Raw genomic sequence first — 18,440 nt, forward strand, 5'->3', positions numbered from 1 at the left:
TGGTGAGGATAAAGAAGGTGTTTGGAGGAGGCCATGGGGAAGTAGCCCAGGGAGTTGTAGCTGTCATGCAGCTGTTACAGGAGGCACTATAGACAGCTGCAATCCACAGGGCCCTGGCCTGGAACCCGGAGTAGGGGGCAGGCCTAGGTTCCCCCTAAACCTCCCAACTCCTGATCAGACACAGGAGGAGTTGACCAAGACTGTGGGGAAGATCACTGAGGTAAGCAAATCTGCCAATAAGCGCAGGACCCACCAAGGTAGAGGAGGAACTTTTGTCACAGTTGTAAATGGGTTGGGACTCACTAGCCATGCCGCCTCCTGCTGGTGATTTCAGGAATTAGCTCAATTCCAGTGGAGCACTCCCTCCTGGTGGTGTCCCGTCCGTTGTTCTTCCCTCTGCTCTCCACTGCTGTCGCTGGACCCGCGTTGCTCCCTGCTCAGCGGCGTCCTCTTCGAGGCCACTGCCCCCCCGACAGTGTCTCTTAGTCCATCTGGACCCCTTTCCGGGAGTCGATGATCAGCAGTCCGACATTCCAGCCACCATATGCAACCACACACCCCAAAGTCTAATCCCTCTTGTCAGGGATCAGGCATAGTCTATAATGGCCGCTCCCTACGGCTAATGGCTGGGTGTACTGCAAGGAGGAAGGGGGGGGACCCAAGCCCGCCCTCTACTCTGGGTCCCGGCCCAGGGACCTTCCGGCGTCAGCCTCGCTGTCCTCTTTCTTTCCCCTCCTCTGTCTGTTCCCCTGGGCCGCTTCCCCTACGGCCCCTTGCACCCGCTAGGCCCTTCCCTTCAGGGCGTGCAGCTATGGGCTAGAGCCTTCTAGCCTCCCTTAGCCTTCCCAGCACTGCGCTGTCCGTGGTGCTAGTCTCCCCCTTGGAAACTGACCTTCCCCTGTCAAAGGCCTGGGACAGACTGACCGCTCCTGCTCTGGGCAGCTTTTATATATGGGTGAGCCTGGCCGTGATTGGTTCCCTCCAATCTGGGCCCTGATTGGCTCCCCATAAGTCCTTTTCTAATTGGCTCCCGGGCTGCCCAGGCTCCCTGGCCTGCCGCAGCCCATCCTCCCAGGGAGTGGGGTAGTCTGCCCCACTACACAGTACATTCAAGTTGAATGCACTTGCTGTGCTGTTGAATGTATCAGGTATATTCAGATGGATTCACTTGTACTGGTAAAGGTATATGCTGCATCCTACCAACGGGGTGTTTTACGTGAGACCAGCACAGCAGTGCACTGTGGAAGACTTGTAGCAAGAGGAAATGTGAACCTCCTGGATAACTTACTTGTGCTTTTTCATTCTATTTTGCTTTTTCAGAGGCAAGCCAAATATTCTGAAAACAAGCTGAAGTGCACCAAAGCCAGGAACGATTATCTGCTGAACCTGGCAGCCACAAATGCAGCCGTCAGTAAATACTACATCCACGATGTCTCTGACCTCATTGATGTAAGTGATCCTTCTCTTCGAATGCATCCGCCACTCTTCCTGTTGGCAAGTAAGCAGCCAAGTACTAGACATTGATCCAGCAGCTCACCCTGGTGTGCGCTATGGTAATAAAGGGGAGTTGGTTGGCATTTTGAACTCTGGCTAACCTGTAGGTCTTTTGCAAACATTACTGTTTTTTTTCTCAGCGCTCCCCACCACATTATACAAGGGTAGTGACAGAAGCCCAGTAGTCATTATATGGGAGTTGGCCTTCAATATATTTCATGGAGGTCACATGAAAGCAAAGTCATTGATTCATTTTTACTCAACATTTAAACCTCCCTCCTCAACAGTTGACAAAATATAGATTTTTATTTTTTTTTTGGTAACTATCAATACATATAAATGAGAGCAGGGCATGAGTCAGTCCTCCAAGATGCAAACACCACAAATGTAGACATTTGGATTTGGAGCCAGGTCTGAACTTAGTGGTCCAGGGCTATCTCTAAGATAACTCTACCAAGTACATATTATTTTAACGCTCACGGCATCTTTTACTTCATCGCACAAGAATCTCAAGATTTTGGCTTCAGTGTGCCACGGTTATGGCTTCAGTAGAAATTTCCAGAGAAATATTTGTGTCTGGATTGGCATCTTCCTATAGCCTGTGGTGGTGACCTCATATAAAATGGCTAGAATACGCTATCACATGTATATGGAGGTTTACAAGGTCATAAATGGTTACAGTGGAATTCACCTCAGTGCAAGAGGGCCTGGAAAAGATACTGTGCATCACATATAAACTTTTTAATAATGAGCTTAAGTGATGGATAGGGTCTTATATAGACCTTTTGAGGTTGAGTGAATTTCACCCCTAATACAGGAACATGACATGGTTGAATATGTTTTATTAAAAGTTTTAGCACAAAACTGGGCAAACTTTTATTTAAAACAGAAATGAGTACTGAGATTGTCTGCTGAATTTCTTCATCCTGTGTTACAGACTAGATAGTGGTCTCATCTGGCCTATCTAAGAATCTGTATTTAAAATGGATGAAAGAGAAACCTCTTGAAAATTAGACATCTCAAATGGTTCTTTATTATGGAAGTTAGACATTGAAAAACCTAATTGTCCTCACTAAATCCATTGCACAATATCCATTGATTTCAGTGAGAGCAGGTTTGGGCCGTGTGTCCCTGCCCTACCAGTTCAGCATTGTTTCCCATTATAGGCCGCAAACACCTATGGTTGGGCCCAGATCCCAATTCAGAAAAGTGCTTGAGTAGGTGCTTGAGTCTTACGCTTTCCTGAATTGAAGTCCTAGTGCTTGCAGTTGTGAATAGCCCCACTGCAGTCATTACTTATGGGTGCAAGCCCAGTAGTAAGGATCATCAGACCTTATGTATTTGCTTGTGTTTCATGCTGTGTACTTTTAAGTGATTCAAGAAATGGTACTTCCGTCACTGCCTTTGGGAAGTAATATCACAGCTTCATAGTTCTTACCATAAGGAATTTCCTCCTGCTAGTCAGTTTTAATGTGCTTAAATTGCGGCAATGGTCATTTAAATAACACTGATCTATCTGTGTGTGCTAAGTATTTGTCCTGGTTTAAATGTCACTAAAATGCATTATTTAAAAAACCATGGGAGTGTTAATCTCTCTTAATGAATCTATAGATCTTATTGGTTTAGTTAGTAATTTAAAGGGAGGTTTGAGGTAAGACCTACAGGAATTTCAAGATCTTAATTTGATAGAAATGTTATTGGGTACAATTTTCGAAGCTCTTTTTCCTCTTGGTTATGTTTATTCATATAAGAACAAACAAACAAACAAAAACCCCTTGCCAATGGAAACAGACGAACAAAAGGATATGAAGCTGCCTTACTGATTTGTCCTTTGGGTTTTTTTTTTTTTTTTTTTTTTTTTTTAAGAGAGTGACTTTTGTTTTCCTGGAGAGTTGTGAAATTCCAGTTTAGCTCTAGTTGTTTTTATGTTGTTCCTCCCAAGTTTATTTCCTTGCTGACACTTCCATTGGAGTCAGCAGATGGCTTTTCTTCCTCACTCCAGGAATCCCTTCAGGGGACTATAACTAAACATCTTTGACTCTGTACAACTATATGCGCCTAATTATATATTCTGATTGCCAAAGAAAACAAAGTATTGTTAAGGATGCATGAGCTGTTCATGGGTGTCCTAATTTCAAATCCCCCAGGAGAAGAGCAGTTTATTTGAACAGGCTTTTGTTCAAATCCAGTGTGTTTCACAGGAGCACTGGAGGGGAGATTTCCATACACTCCAGAATAAAGAGATCCCATTCACTGCACCACACAATAAGGGCAGTGAAAAGAAAGATATATTTTTCATGCTTGTCCAGTACTAGCAACAGGAGGACTTTCAGCCCCGTGTGTGTAACTGATGCAAGAAAAAACTGGTGCTGTGTGTTATTGTTACAGTTACAGATTTGTATCTGGATTTCTATCCTTATCTCAATCTATAGTTGGTAAAGTGCGCACGCACACGCACGCACACACATGAATCATTTTATCCACCACTTAAATGTCGCCACTTATGGAGTGGAGATCAGCTGTTATTTAACAGCATGGGGCTGTGCTGCACAACTCGTTGTATAAGAAAAGTGAAATGCTCTCGGTGCAGAGAGCCAGCACAAAGCCTGTGCACCCTAATTTGAAGGGCATACCTGGAGCTTGAGTGGTGCATAGCCTTTAGGCCTGGCTTCTCTGCAGGGGTGAGTTTTGCCTGAAGAGAGGAAGAATACCATGTTGAGGTGAGAATTAAATCTGAGCAAAGGGCCTAAGAGCAGACTGACATTCTTGAAAGGGCTTAGGCTTGATGTATTGCAGTTATGATTATACTTCCAGCTGCTCCACCCAGCATCACCAAGAGTGATGATTAATGATGTAAAGGGTTTTCTTTCTAGAACATAATAGGGGTTATAGAAGGGCTCCTACTGGCAGTTAATATCCAGCACAAATTGCCATTTAGAGTTTTATGACTTGTACGCATATCTGAACCATCAGATCACTGGAGCTGAAATTTAGCAGAATCTTAAAAAATAAATAAAATCCTGGATAGGTAAATGTCATCTGTTAGGCCCAGCCTATACATTTCTCATGTTATCGGCATCAAAGCAGAATCACAACTATAATGTCGGCTAAAGAGTTGTCTCCATTTTGGTGAGATACAGGGTCTCAGCTGCTTGATGAAAGTGGAGTTCTTTTGGAGCATTGGATTGTAATGAGGAAATTAAAACTTGATCAGCGTAGTCATGAATTAGCACACATGACTGTCCCTTTTTTTGCCTCAAGTGGGTTTTGCTCCATCCTTCCTGATGGGGGTAGGGATTTACAACATACAGAAAGGCATGTTAGACTTTCATTTAAAGAGTGTCCTTGGGCAAATTCCTCAAAAAAAAAAAAAAAAAAAGCATGGATGTATTTTAGGACTCCTGGGTTCTTTTTTTGGTTCTGTTACTGATTCCTTGCATGATCTGGATTAACCTCTGATGGTAAAATGTGATAACACTATTGATGCACCTTTGCTGGGGTTTGTGGGAAGCATTTGGAAGTAGTCAGATGAAATATGTCGTAGGACTTAGGAGGTGGTAATATGTGGAAATACAAGTGTGTATGTCCTTGCTGGATCTCCTCAGTATCTTGCTGAATCGGCATCTAGATATTAAAGTGATGAGTGTGTTTGTCATATCTAAGACAGACAGCTAGATAGATAGGTAAAGGGGCAGTATTCTTAACAACCTGCCATTCAGAAAAATGAGGACATCAGACAGTTTAATGTCGCACTCTATTGCCGAGTTGTATGGGCACTTGAAAACTTAGCTGATGGCATTGCCATTTGTCACACAATCAAATAATGCCTAGTCAAGCAGGGAAACAGGGATGCCAGTCAAAGTTATAGTGCTAAAAGTCCTCAAGCAAAGCAATTTGTTTCCATCAAAGCAAGATGTTTGGTGTTGCCAATATGTCAAGAGAGCACAAGCCTGAAAAAGAAGAAAAATAAAAGACCCTCTAGCTGGGGCGCAGGAACAGGAAAACAGTTTCTTTCCCCTCCTATGGCAAGAGTTTAAAAGCAGCATGTGGAAGATGTAGGATGAGGAGCTATTGGTGAGTCTCAGGCCTGTCATCGGAGAAATTAGAGTAGTGGTCTCCCTCCTTAACGCGGGACTAAGGTCTAGTGGTAAGAGCGGCAGATGCCTAGCATTAGGACTCCTGGGTTTTATTCTCAAAATTGTAAAGGATTCGTTCTGTGACTTTGAACAAGTCACCCAGAGCTTGATTTTGCAACATGGCCTTTCATTTTGCAGGGCCAAATCATTGCACCCCAATTAATTGTATGCACCAGTGGTAGGTTAACTACCAAATGGTGCCCTGAATCAGGAAGTTAAATATGGAGGCCACAAACTTATAAGCATAGGCTAGGTGCCTAAATCCACATATAGGCTCCTAACTAAAAACAAGCCTGAGGTTCAGAGGTGCTGAAGTCACCAGGAGATAGATGCTCAGTTCCTCTGAAAATCAGCCCATTTTTATTTAAGCACTCAGGATAAGCATTTACAGCCAAAATTGCCATCATTTCTACCCACCGTTAATTGCCTGGGCATAACTGTGCCTACAAAATCAGAAGCCAGGTCCCTCTATCTCATTGGGCTTTATTTCCCCCCATGTTTATATGGAGATATTATCTCCCAGATGGCAGATCCTCATCTGGTTTAATCAGTCTGACTCTATTGACTTTACTGGAGAGGCCCCCAATTGCACAAGCTGAGGCTCTATCAGAGAGCATATTTGTTCCCTAATCCCTCTCTTTTTCTGTGGTTGGCATTGTTCTTTCCAAATACTATGACACCCTGTTGTACCTCTGCCCATAGCTTCCAGAGATCTTCCTGGCTTTCCCTTCTTCCCAGGAATCTCACAAATAAATCACTGCTTCCAGGTTGAGTCAGAAACCTACAAATGATGGGAAAAGAGAACAGATGCAAATCATAGCGGCCTAGGTTCTGATCTCAGTTACCCAGGGTATATCAAGAATTACTTGGATTTACACCAGTGAAGCTGAGATCAGAACTGGATCCAACTTGATTTTTCTTCTTTTTTTTTTTTTTCATTTGAAGGAAGTGACACTTGGCCTCAGCATTTTATTTCCTCTATGAAAAGGCCTTTCAGCTCTTGAGTCCTAGCGCCCCACTTAGCTTGCTGGCCTGTATCTCGGGCACTGTCAAATGTCAGACATCCTGATGCCAGACTGAGAACCAGGTACGGCTGGTCATGGGTACTGTATGCGAAGTGCAGCTTTAAGAGAGCTGTAAAAGCAGCAAAGAATCCTGTGTAGCACCTTGTAGACTAACAGACATTTTGGAGCATGAGCTTTCGTGGGTGAATACCCACTTCGTCACATTTTCACCCACGAAAGCTCATGCTCCAAAACGTCTGTTAGTTTATAAGGTGCCACAGGGTTCTTTGCTGCTTTTACAGATCCAGACTAACACGGCTACCCCTCTGATACTTTGAGAGCTGTCACACATAGCTTTTCTGTAACTCAAAAGTAGCCCTCTCTGAGTTGCAGGTGCCTTCACTTCAGCTTGATATACTGCATGTATCCAACTAAGAGATCTCATTGCTTCAGGGGGTTTCAAATAAAGTCAGCAGCATAGCAATAAAAAGAATAAGCAGCGTCTATCACAGGGAATTAGACTTTCTCAAAAGACTCAGTGCAGTTCTTGACAGCCTTTACTTCCCAGCCTACTGTGTCCGTATTATTCAGTTTCCCGCTGAGGAGGCAATTCTGCAGTGCCGCTGGCAATCCCAGCACCTGATCCAGTCACTTTCTCTGCCACTGGGGGTGGGGGAGGAGAATGTTTGTTTTTTTCCTGAGAAAGAAAAATGAAGAAGACTTTGCCAGGCAGTACTAGAGAGAAACCTTCCTCACCACTCCAGTCGCTGAATGCCAGTTTAGGGAGCTCTGTACTGAGGAAATATATACACTATGAGACTGTACAACTATGAGTATTCATTCACAATGAAAAAAATAAACAGTAAGGCATGTATCCTGCATCATTCTATACACACAATGAATGGTTGTGAAGGACTTTTTTCTTTTTGAAGAAAAAAAAGCTAGTCTCTACATTCAGATCATGTTCTGAAGCTTATTTAACCAAAGTAGCAATGGGTGCCAGAGTTTGCAGAGAGCCTGAAACAATAGCCCTGAAGTATGAAGTGCCCATTCATTTCAGAGGGCACTAGCTCAGATGGTAAAGGTGAAACTTTAAATGACAACGTTAACTATTTTACTATAAGAAAAGCGAAGAAGGATCGTATTATGAAGGTCCACTGCAACATTTCCCAAGGTGTGGGGTGAGCCCCTGTAATGTGCAAAGGATTATCCAGGGGTAGAGGATGGGATGCAGAAGATGTAAATATTTTAACAACAAGTCGTTTAACAACACGTGCTTGCACTGCAGAAGAGTGCAGTTGGTTTCATTTTCCCCCAAGTGGGCTCTTCCCTGAAAAGTTTTGGGAATTACTGGGCTCAAAGTATTTTCCCTGATAGGTATTTTCTGTGATAGGCTTATCTGGACGTTGCTTTTATGAAGGTTTGATCGGGTAACATAGAATAGTCCAACATTTGAATTAGATACAGTGACGTAGCTGGAGCTGTTTTTAGTCTGACATTATATAACATCCCCATGCTATACTATGGATTTATTTAATGCAGTGAACAAGGCAAGTACAGATTTGAATAATTGGCCATAATGGTCAGTTAGGTAAATTAGTACCTTTATGAATAATAATCTGTAGGTTTAGGCTGAATTCTGCCCTTAGTTACGCCTTTGGAGCCTCGCTGCACCAAATTCACCCGTGGTTTAAGTGTACAACCAGAGTTTGGCCCCTTGTGTTCAGTGAGGCTGCAGGGAATTAAGAGGGCAGGATTAGGCCCTTTGGCATTTAAATAATGAAGCTCAAACATCTGAAACAAATCCTGTATGATAAATAATCCCATGGATCATAGGGCTGGATTCTGCCACGTGTGCTCGTGTTGACTGGTACCTTACTATGTGAGTATCCTCTTGGAATCAATGGGTCCATTTGTGGGGCAAATTACTACTCATCTGAGGAAGGGTGGCGGAATTGGGTCCATAGATATTAGAGATTGAAAATGTCTGTAGATCCCCTGGATTATTCCTCAGCCAATTAATTGTTCTCTACAGAAAAATCTTCAGGGCTGGAAGTCCAAGTTTCTTTAATTCACTTGATAGGATCCCTGCCTGGTCCCTTGGAAAACTGTACCACAGTCTAATCATTTCTCCCTATTTTCTTTCCAAGAGAGCAAAGGGGTAATGCCTTCGTATATCAACACAGTGGTCCTTGGAGGTTTAAAGGGTCAGAACACTAATAACAAGGTCATAATAATCCCTCTAGCTGCGTGCACAGCACCTTCCTGTTAGTTAAAATGGAGCCTACTGACTGCTCTGTGCTGACCACAGAAGCTGATGTTTTGTTTGTGGCCATGGGGATTATTCAACCCTTTCTTTGGTTGGGATGATCTCTTTTGCTGTGCGGTGGTTTAAGCTATTCCAAGCCGGGGCTTTAAATTGATGGCTTCTTGCTAGATATTTCTTGAACATAATCAGATGGGGAAGTTTGTGGCTGAGCTGTTTAACTCCTATTCTAGGCTCTGGCTACCAAGGCTAAGCTGGGCATGAAGAACTGGGAGGAAATATTCAAGAAAGATAAAATGTATTAGCAGAGATGCTTTGTGACCTTAAAAATGTTCATGTGTGTTCCCTGTGACAGGGCTGTTCTTGAAATGTGGTGCTTTTGTACAATTGTTCTCTCCCCTCTCCCCCTTTGTCCTGATTCGCATGACCAGACATTAGTATAGAGTATTACTTTGTGGTGATGGTGACAGAGAGTAAGTTCAACAGACTCTCAGATACTGTAGCAGTGAGGGTCATATAAGGACCTAAACAAATAGGTCTCTCTCTCTCTCTCTCTCTCTCTTTCTCTCTCTCTCTGCGCAAGTCTTTCCTAAATTCTGATAAAACCATCTCTTGTTTTACATCTCTTGTTGAGTTTTACATTTCCAAAGGAAAAGAACAGGTAGCTTCATATGATTTGTCATGGAATGCTGCATTGGCTATAGGGTTCTACTAGTAGGTATAGAATCTATGCTCCAACGCAGATCCCAGGACGAAGAAATGAGAGCTGAGGACAAAGCATTCCTAGTGGAGGGGATCAGCTATGGAACGCTCCTCCAGAGTTGCTCAGGCAAATCCAGAGTCTGGCCATCTTTAGCAAACATTGCAAAGCCATACTCTTTGAGAAGGCTTTTCCACCATAAGTAATGCTCACAATAAGAACAGGCTCCTCTATTCCCGAACATTTATCAACCAGAAAAACCCTATTCTAAGCATTTTTGACCCCAAAAGGGAGGTGTGCTAGAGACTCCATGAAGTCCTCTACTGATTTTACTTGGAATATGCTCAGATACCATGGTGATGGGCAGCAGTATAAAACCATGGACAGATGGAGGTGGGGCAAGTTACTTGAATTTATTTGATCCAGCTGAGAGCAGAATCCAACGTAAGACCTTTAAATAGAGCTCAGGACCGTCTAGTTCCAGCCTGGGCTTAATCCAGTACTTTCTCTAGCACCATTTTCTCTTTCTTTAGCTTTCTCAGAATTCACAGATGTGAATTTTCAGTAAAGTCTCTTTTTAATGTTTCCTAACACTCCGAGGGTATGCAATGTGTTCCTGTCCAAGGGTCCAGCAAAAGACCGGTGCACCACTTAGGTCCCGCATAAGCCCTGTAGATGGCGTGAAGGCCTTGAGCTGCTCCAGTTTCCATGCCCAGAGAAAGCCATTTTGCATTAAATTTGGCCAAACAATGTTAAAATCGTGTGAACTTGGGGCAATTTGACAGAAATTTTGTGAATTCAGATCTTTTGAAGGAGAAATAGTATCTATTCTAAATATGCTGCCCAGCTCTCTTCCTGTCCATTCAGGGAAATGCAGAGCTCTGTTGTGATACACTGCAGCATTTTGCCCTGAGAAGTTACAAACGAGCCAGTTTGATAGGTGGTGCTGATGCCGATAATCATGCCTAGCTGTTTTCTGTAGCACTTTTCATCAGCAGAGCTCTAGGCGCTTTTACAGAGGAGGTAAGTCGTATTATCCCCATTTTAGATGGGGAAACTGAGGAACAGAAAGGGGATGTCACTTGCCCAAGGCCACCATGGGGCTGTGAGCATTGACTGGGGCCTCCGTGCACTGCTGGCAAATTAACAGTAACTACTCGTGTGTCAAAGTGCTTTCAGTTCCCATTGCATGTCAAGCCAATGCTCTTAATAATGAGAAGAAGGTTTTGACCTGTGTCCAGAGCATATTAATAAATTAGTTAGAAATAAAACAAATGCAGACCTCTTCATTTTTGCAAGCTCCTGTTTAATAATGTGCCCAAAGTGCACATATTTTCTTTTGCCAAAGTTGACACCTTGTAAATGATTTCTTCCTTGCTTGGAAAGTTCATACACTGGTCCTATTTGCCAATTCTTTTGTGTTTGTGTTGGTTCAGAAAAATAATGGAGCCCATAAACCATTATTGTATGAAGACCATGAGGGAGATTTTGCTTCACAGCCCTTGTTACCTTTGCATGAAAAGGGGTGGTAGTTTCCCTCAGAACCAAAATGCCTATTCTCAACAGTTTATAGTCCATCCCCCAGTAGAACTGAAAAGACAGCCCCGAATTCACCAAATCCATTCAAGGAATAACCCACCAATGAATTCAGCTTAAAAAAAAAAAGAGAGAGAGAGAAAGAAAAAGCTAAGAAAACCTGCATATATTGGAGATTGCTGCAGAGACTTTAGGGAAAAGAATGAAATCTAGGTTAAAATCCCTCAGAGAAGGACCACTCCAGAGACCACAAAGTTAATTAACTGTAGCTGGATTTTAAAAAGGGATGGGTAGTTTTAAGGCAAGTAATATTTGTTATGTAAGATTAAAGATATTAAATTCATGCCGTGAAGCATTAATTTGATGACTGCGGGGCTCAGGAAAGATCTCTTCCCCTATGCCCTGCCCCTCACACATCACTGCACATGTGGCTCAGAGCACAATAGGTAATTTTTAACATATCTTTTGAAGTATCAGGTATTGGTTACTGCCTCAGGCACGACCCAGTAGTTCCTATGGGGAAGAGAATACTGGAATGAATTGGAGTCCACAGTTCCAATCCCAGTGACTTTTTAGAGGGTGGTAAGGTCAGGTCCTACATCTGGGGTGAAAACCTTACACACTGAGTTCTGGGAAAAAAGGCGATAGCTTAGTGTTCTGTGTCTGCATTATCTTGCATCACAACACAGGCGTTACGATTCCTAGCTTCAAATAAGAAAATTCCTCAAGTCCCCAGTTAACATGTTATGACAATGTAAATTATTCCATGGAAGTAATAGGGGTGACTTTGATGTGAGTCAGAAACATGGGCAGTCTCCTAGACAATCCATAAGTGGATTAGGACTGTGGGGTATGCCTTGGGCTGCACCAGGATATACTGAAACCTGAAGTACTTTGCCACAGGCAGCCATCCCATTACAGTGCAAATGTGACGTTCCAGACCATCGTGGAACATTAGACTGAAGCTAAAATAGCCAAGCCCTTGGCAGATAGCTCCTGGGAATGCTCCCATGCTTGGACAGTCACCAGCTTCTAAATTTTGTTCTGCAGCGCATAGCCTTTGCCTCATGCCATAGAGCTATCTAGACTGCAATACCTTGATGCTGTATCGCAGTCAGACATCTTGACGTGTCACCATGTGGTGAAGTTGTATGAGCCCCAAAGGGTTTTCAGGATGCTTTCAGTGTCCTGTCAGGCTAGCTGGCAAGAGGCAGGAACAACCCATTGAAATGGGAATCCAGAAAATTGGGAAGGGGGGTGACCGGTTGCTAAGGCACAGTGAATATACTTCAAAAGACCAGTCCAGTTTCAAAGAGATTCCTTATTTAAAGTTGGGATCTGGTAAACATCTCTAGAACTGGGATAGACTTTGGGATTGTATCCATTTGTAATTAAATTACAGCAGGTGTTCATAGCACTCTGAAGAATCTGTTCATTCTCAGGCAGATGGAAGAGCAGAAGAGTTTACGGTTATTTTTGCTCTCAGAGAAAATCGCCTTTGCCACTTCCTGGAGGAAACGTTTTACCTCCTCACTACTGAAGTGGCTCACAAAGCTTTATCTTGGTTTAAAGGCAGATTCATCTAATGGATTGACATGAAGTGGGGAGCCAGAAAGCCTTAAATGTAATGCTGGCATTGCCTGCAGGCTTGTAGTGTGTGTGGGCAAGTTGCTAACCTTTCTGCCTCAGTTTTCTCATAAGTGTTCGGGTATTGAAGCGACAGGTACCTTAGAAGTATCTTGGCTGGATAGCTAGAGCTGAAAATATTCGGCTAATCAGCGTTGCAAACACTTTGGGATATAGAGAGGTTAGTGTCTCTCCATCTCCTTGAAAATTATAAAGACCTGTATACATGGTAAGTATTGTTATCCACATCAAAATACCATGATGGCTGGTTCTCTACAAATAGCTAGCAATGGGTAATAATTTTCATCTGTGAGGGAGGACTGTGTTGTTTACTATGCCTCCTCGCTTCCTTTCTGAGGAAGTGTCTATGACAGCTAACCAGTATCTCTGCAATCCTATCAATGTATTACAACTTCCCATGCTGGCAAACCCACCCTTCAATCATGTACTGGTGAGCAGAGCAGCTTGCTTGTTGTGGTCAGACCTTTTGACGGCATTTATCGCAATTGGGCTGGAATATCCTGTGCAATAAGTTTATTTGATGTCCCCTCTCCATTCACGAAAAAACACAAACATTGGCTATAGAAATGTTACTAGTCTGTCTTCTGTATTTGTTATAGATGAACACAATTATTCCTTAAAAATTATTTTTTGTAACATTAACGCTTTCCATTCTATGTCACCATCCATCAAAGGATCTCAAGCAATTGCATACGTTTATTACAAGTGTTTGCAGAGCACCAGTGCCTGGCACCAGTGCCAGGTTAAAAAGGGAGGTTGTGGCATCCCTTGGAGGCTTTTAATAGGGGTTTGTCTAAGCTGTTATTAAGGATGGCCTCTAGGTATATCTGGGCCTGTCTCAGCATGCGGGGATGGACTAGATGACTTCCAGCTCTGTGTTTCTATGATTCTATCATTGTGATAGCACGGTGCAAGTATTAACTTTACAAACATTACAGTAAGCCATATTACAGCCTTGTTAGGTATTTTAGACCTATTTTACAGATAGTGAATCTGAGGCACAGATGGTTCAGTGATTTGTCCAAGGTTACACAGTAAATCATTGACATAGATAGGAATAGAACCAAGGAGTCCTGCCTCCCTCCCCAAATGGAAAAGTTTCATAGAATTTAATAATGAATACTAACCTTCCTATGGGTTTTTTTTTTGATCATCCCATAGAATTCTATCCCTGCTTCAAAAAGCCTATAGAAAGAATCACCTTTTCTTTTAAATTCTGTAGGTTTTTAGGGTTATTTATCTATAACATTACTGTAGAACCCTTTAGTTGCTATCAGTATTAAATGCTATAGGGCACTTCCATGCAGGCCGCTTACCTGCCTTAAGTGCTAAGCCGCTCTCCTTCCCTATTGTGAGCAAAAGGATGAGTTCATTCTGCTGGGAGCAATTTGTTTGATAGCGTGGGTACAACTATTCTTAATATGTTCAAATACAAGAAGAGGAAAACGGAGCAACTGAGCTTTGCAGAGAGATCTGCCTGTGCCATAAAGTAGAGCAGTTCCTCTGTGTGCTAGTGAAGAATATTTTAAGGTCATTGATTATTAACAAAGCAGTTCAGGCTCAAATATTTGCTGTCAATTGAAAGCTGGTTTTATTCTTAAAATTCTGCTCCCTCTTTTGTTCTGTTGGCGCAACTTGTGTGCCTGTGCCATGACCAGTGGGACTAATTCTTCTTAAGTTAGGGGCCAGCCAACCGCATAAAACCACGTTCACAATAATTGTGACCATCTGGCCATTTGTGTCACAATGGGAGCTGAGTTCTTTTGAAAACCTGTCCCTGGTTTTGGTGCCCAAGTGAAGAAGGCTGAGGAAGGATGGCTCCGTGAATAGGGTGCTAGTCTAGGACTCATGAGGACCTGAGTGCTGTTCCCTGCCCCATCTCCAGTTTCCTGTGAGACACTAAAGCTATGCCTATCACTGTACTGCCGCACGGGCTACGCGGCATGTGGATTGCAGAATGCATCAGAATGCCTTGTGCGGCTGCTGCTAGTGTGAGCTAAAAGGTACCTTGCTCATATTACCATAGAGCTCTTTGTCAAACAGGACTGCATTAACTGTACCTTTTAATTCAGGCCAGCAACATCCACACAGGGCAGTTACATTGCAACCTTTTGGTATGCTCTGCAGTTCATATTCCCATAGTCTGTGCTGCAGTGCAACCTACATAGCCCTTAATCTTGCTGCCTCAGTTCCCTTCTGTGAAATGGGGATAGTAGCACAGGGATGTTGTCAGGATAAGTAACGATTCTGAGGTGCTTAAATACTACGGTAATTGGTGCCATAGATAGATAGAAGTGGGAACTGAGCTCTTTTCAAACTTTGGCCCCAATCATGTGAGCAGAGCACTTGAAAATCTGCCCCTGAGGTCTTCTGAAAACCTGTTTATTGTATAACATTTTGAAATACACAAAAGCCTGAGAGTTCATCAGAGAATCATGGAAATTAGAGATGGGAAGAATTGTAAGATCACCCTACCTGTCTCTCAGCCAAATGCAGGATTGTCCTCTCCAGTGCAGCAGTGGGACAATTCTTGGTTCATTTTAGTATCCATTCAGCTTTAATGACAGGGAAGGGGTTATGGTTAGAGTTGGAATGGGACTGGGAATTGGGACTTCATAGCTCTGTTCCCGCCTTTGTTGGTGATTTACTCTTTGACTCTGACCAAGTCACTTAACTTCCTGTGCCTCAGTTTACCTCTGTTTAAAAAAGCTAATATTTCCCTACTTCACAAGGGTGTTGTGAAGCTTAATTAGTTAATATATTAAGACTTGGAGTTCCTCAGGTGAAAGGCACTATAGAAATGCTAAGAATTCTTATTAGAATTTGTGGTTCTGATTTGCTTTCTGTCAAAGGGAAGAGTGGAGTTAGAAAATGCCGTTCCTTCTGATGCTAGGAGGAGTCTGAAGTCTTTTTTCTTTTTCCTTTGTGTGTCTCTTTGAAGGTTTTTTCTTTCTTTTCTGGGCACCAGAGTGTGAAGCATCGGGCACGGTGCTAATCAGCAGAGACTGAAGGAGCTGTAAAAATGTTGTTAGTAAGGCAGCCGCCTTAGTTGTCAGTAGCAGCAGACTTATTGGTATTACAGTAACTGCTGGTTCAGTATGAATTCAGCATTAAAAATGAGGTGAAACAGCGTTATGGAGAACTCCGGGATGTGTCTGACTTGTGAGGTTTTCAGAAGCACTCGGCACTGCCTTAACCCTTCTTCCGCTAAAGCCAGTGGTTCTCAGTGACTTCCATGGCAGCAGCTAGGCCGACACTGGATTCTTTGGAAAATGCCACCCTTAGACAGACACAGATATTTTGGTTATGTGTCTTTTTTTTTTTTTTTTTTTTTTTGGACTTGCTAATTGGTGCTGTGATTGTTGGGGATCCACAGTAGCACAGATTTGTAGACTTCTTCAGCAAAGACTTTTGGGATCCTTTTGGAAGCATGAGACTCTGATCAGCTGATTCTCAGGTAGGACAGCATTCTTCTGTCAAGTTAACGCATGGACCATGGCTCCCCCATTGTGCCCTTCCCATATGTGCTGAAATCTCATTAACAAGAATGGCATCCGTCTGCATCTTATATGAGCAGATCATAGAGTCAAGGTTCCCCTGTTGATCTGAGAAGAGAATTTTGCCTTTATTCTCACCATGCTTGGAATTTTATTGTGGCATTCTGAAATGCTGATTTCCTGGCACTGTGACATGAGTCTCAAAAGGGCTTCCTTCTGGAGGCAGTACTTCCTGTAACTGACATCATTACCTGGCTGTTCACGTACTTGAATATCAGAGAAGTACATTGATCTAATGAAAGCTGAAAGGCAATGGGTAGATTATGATAATACTGTACTCAACTTCCACCCAGAGTAGCTGGCTATTTGTTCTAAAATTGTCAGTGGTGAAAAAGTTAACAATATTGACATTTTGGATTACCATCACTAGGCTTCAGTGTTAACGTCCAATGTAATGAATGGAAGCCTTTCCTACTTCTTTAGGGAATATTCTTTCAGTCTCTTTGCAGGCTCAGGAAGGCACAGTGCATCAGTTCACCATCATATTTTTTCTTGAACTGTAAGGGCTGGAAGCTTATTTTAAGGAAAGCTTGAATTCTGCTCATGGGGCCTTCAAAGAAGTGTCAGCATGGCTGACTGCTGGCAGTCTGACTTATTTAAATTAAGCCAGGTCAGGATAAAGGGTTCACTATGACCATATCATTCATGTCCCAAACTGGCAACTGCACATGTGGCAAGCCTGGGTCAGGGTAGGCTGAGTATGCTCACATATCAGTGAGCAGGAGTCAGCCCGTCATGTTTTTGCTCCCACTTTTAGCACACAGTGACATAAAAACATCTCTGTGTGACTTAATCTGAACTGAGGGACGTCTCTTCACATCAGTGGATAGGACAAGATGTCGTCTTTGGCTGGAGTTGCTTGTGGCAGTAACTGAGTTTTAACATTTCACTTTGAGTTTAGTGATGGTAACATTTTGATGCAGAATTCCGGTTGTTTTTTAACGTGACTTAATTCTTTTTTTCTCCCTTCAGTGTATTGCTCAGAAAGGCGATGGCAGGTCTGGAAACTGGAGTCCTCCGTGTATCCATAGAACAGTCTATTTTGGGTTAATTTTGATTAGATTAACCAGGGCAAATTCTTTCTGTCTATCTTGATCTTGTTTTTTCAGCTACACTGATCACCATGGTATTTGGTTTCAACAGTTAACACTAGGAGGACTGAATTTGGCCTACTTATATTAAATTAGGTTCTGATCCCTTGTACCCACACCAAATCCCATCGAAGTCAAGCAGTGCAATGGCTAGATCCGGGGCTTAGAATGTAAACTCCTTGGCTCAAGGGCTGTTTCCTTCTATGTGTGATAGGCATCTCATACATCTGTAGTGATAAAGAAGTAACAAATACTGTTAACAGGTACAGCATAACTGACATTAATATGAACCTATCACTTTAAGGTGGGAGGTTGTGTGATGAGCTTGAAGACCTGAACTCAGCCCACCCACTCCATTTCACACAGGTTACTTAATAGCTATCAAACCGTAAAGAATCTCGGTCATTTTAGAGTTGAGTGAGTAACTGATTTTTTTTGATTCAGTGGCTATGAAAAGTTAAAATAAAAAAAATTGGTTCTGTTTCAAACCCAAACAGATTTTTTTTATAATTCTTGACTAAATGAAAAACTGGAAAATTTAGTTTGAATGGAACAGGTTTCAGATGTTGATTCATAATGACATTTCAACAAATTTCTAAATGAACCATTTTGACATTTTGTTCTGAAATATCTACTGATTCCCGCCCCCACCCCCAATCAGTTTTTTCAGCCAAAACTATTTGCAGAATTTGACTATATATATAATTGTGTGTATATGTGTGTGTGTGTGTGTGTGTGTGTATATACACACACACACACACACACACACACACACACACACACACACACACAATATTATATATATAAAAAATAAATATATATATATAAAAAAATTCTCCTCTCACCCCTATGGGTGGTATGTTTCTTCCTCAACCTCGGGTCCTCTATCAGAGGCCTGGGAGTTTGAGGGTTCTGCGCAGTATCTTAGCTGTTCCTAGCACTGCACTCTTCTGGACAGAGAGCTCCGATGTTGTGCCTGGGATCTGTTGGAGCCACTCACCCAGCTTAG

General features: G+C 42.6%; 1 protein-coding gene across 2 annotated transcripts in view; it reads left to right on the plus strand.

Annotated features, from left to right (window-relative positions):
- SRGAP3 (SLIT-ROBO Rho GTPase activating protein 3) overlaps positions 1–18,440 on the plus strand; it is a 221,875-nt gene that overhangs the window by 158,369 nt on the left and 45,066 nt on the right. For both annotated transcript variants that reach the window (XM_032784222.2, XM_032784223.2), the window contains exon 6: positions 1,321–1,449. In XM_032784222.2, coding sequence (XP_032640113.1) covers positions 1,321–1,449 — 129 coding nt within the window. The remainder of the gene's footprint in view (positions 1–1,320; positions 1,450–18,440) is intronic.

The sequence above is a fragment of the Chelonoidis abingdonii genome, chromosome 17, assembly GCF_003597395.2.
Source record: "Chelonoidis abingdonii isolate Lonesome George chromosome 17, CheloAbing_2.0, whole genome shotgun sequence".
Classification (NCBI taxonomy): Eukaryota; Metazoa; Chordata; order Testudines; family Testudinidae; genus Chelonoidis; species Chelonoidis abingdonii.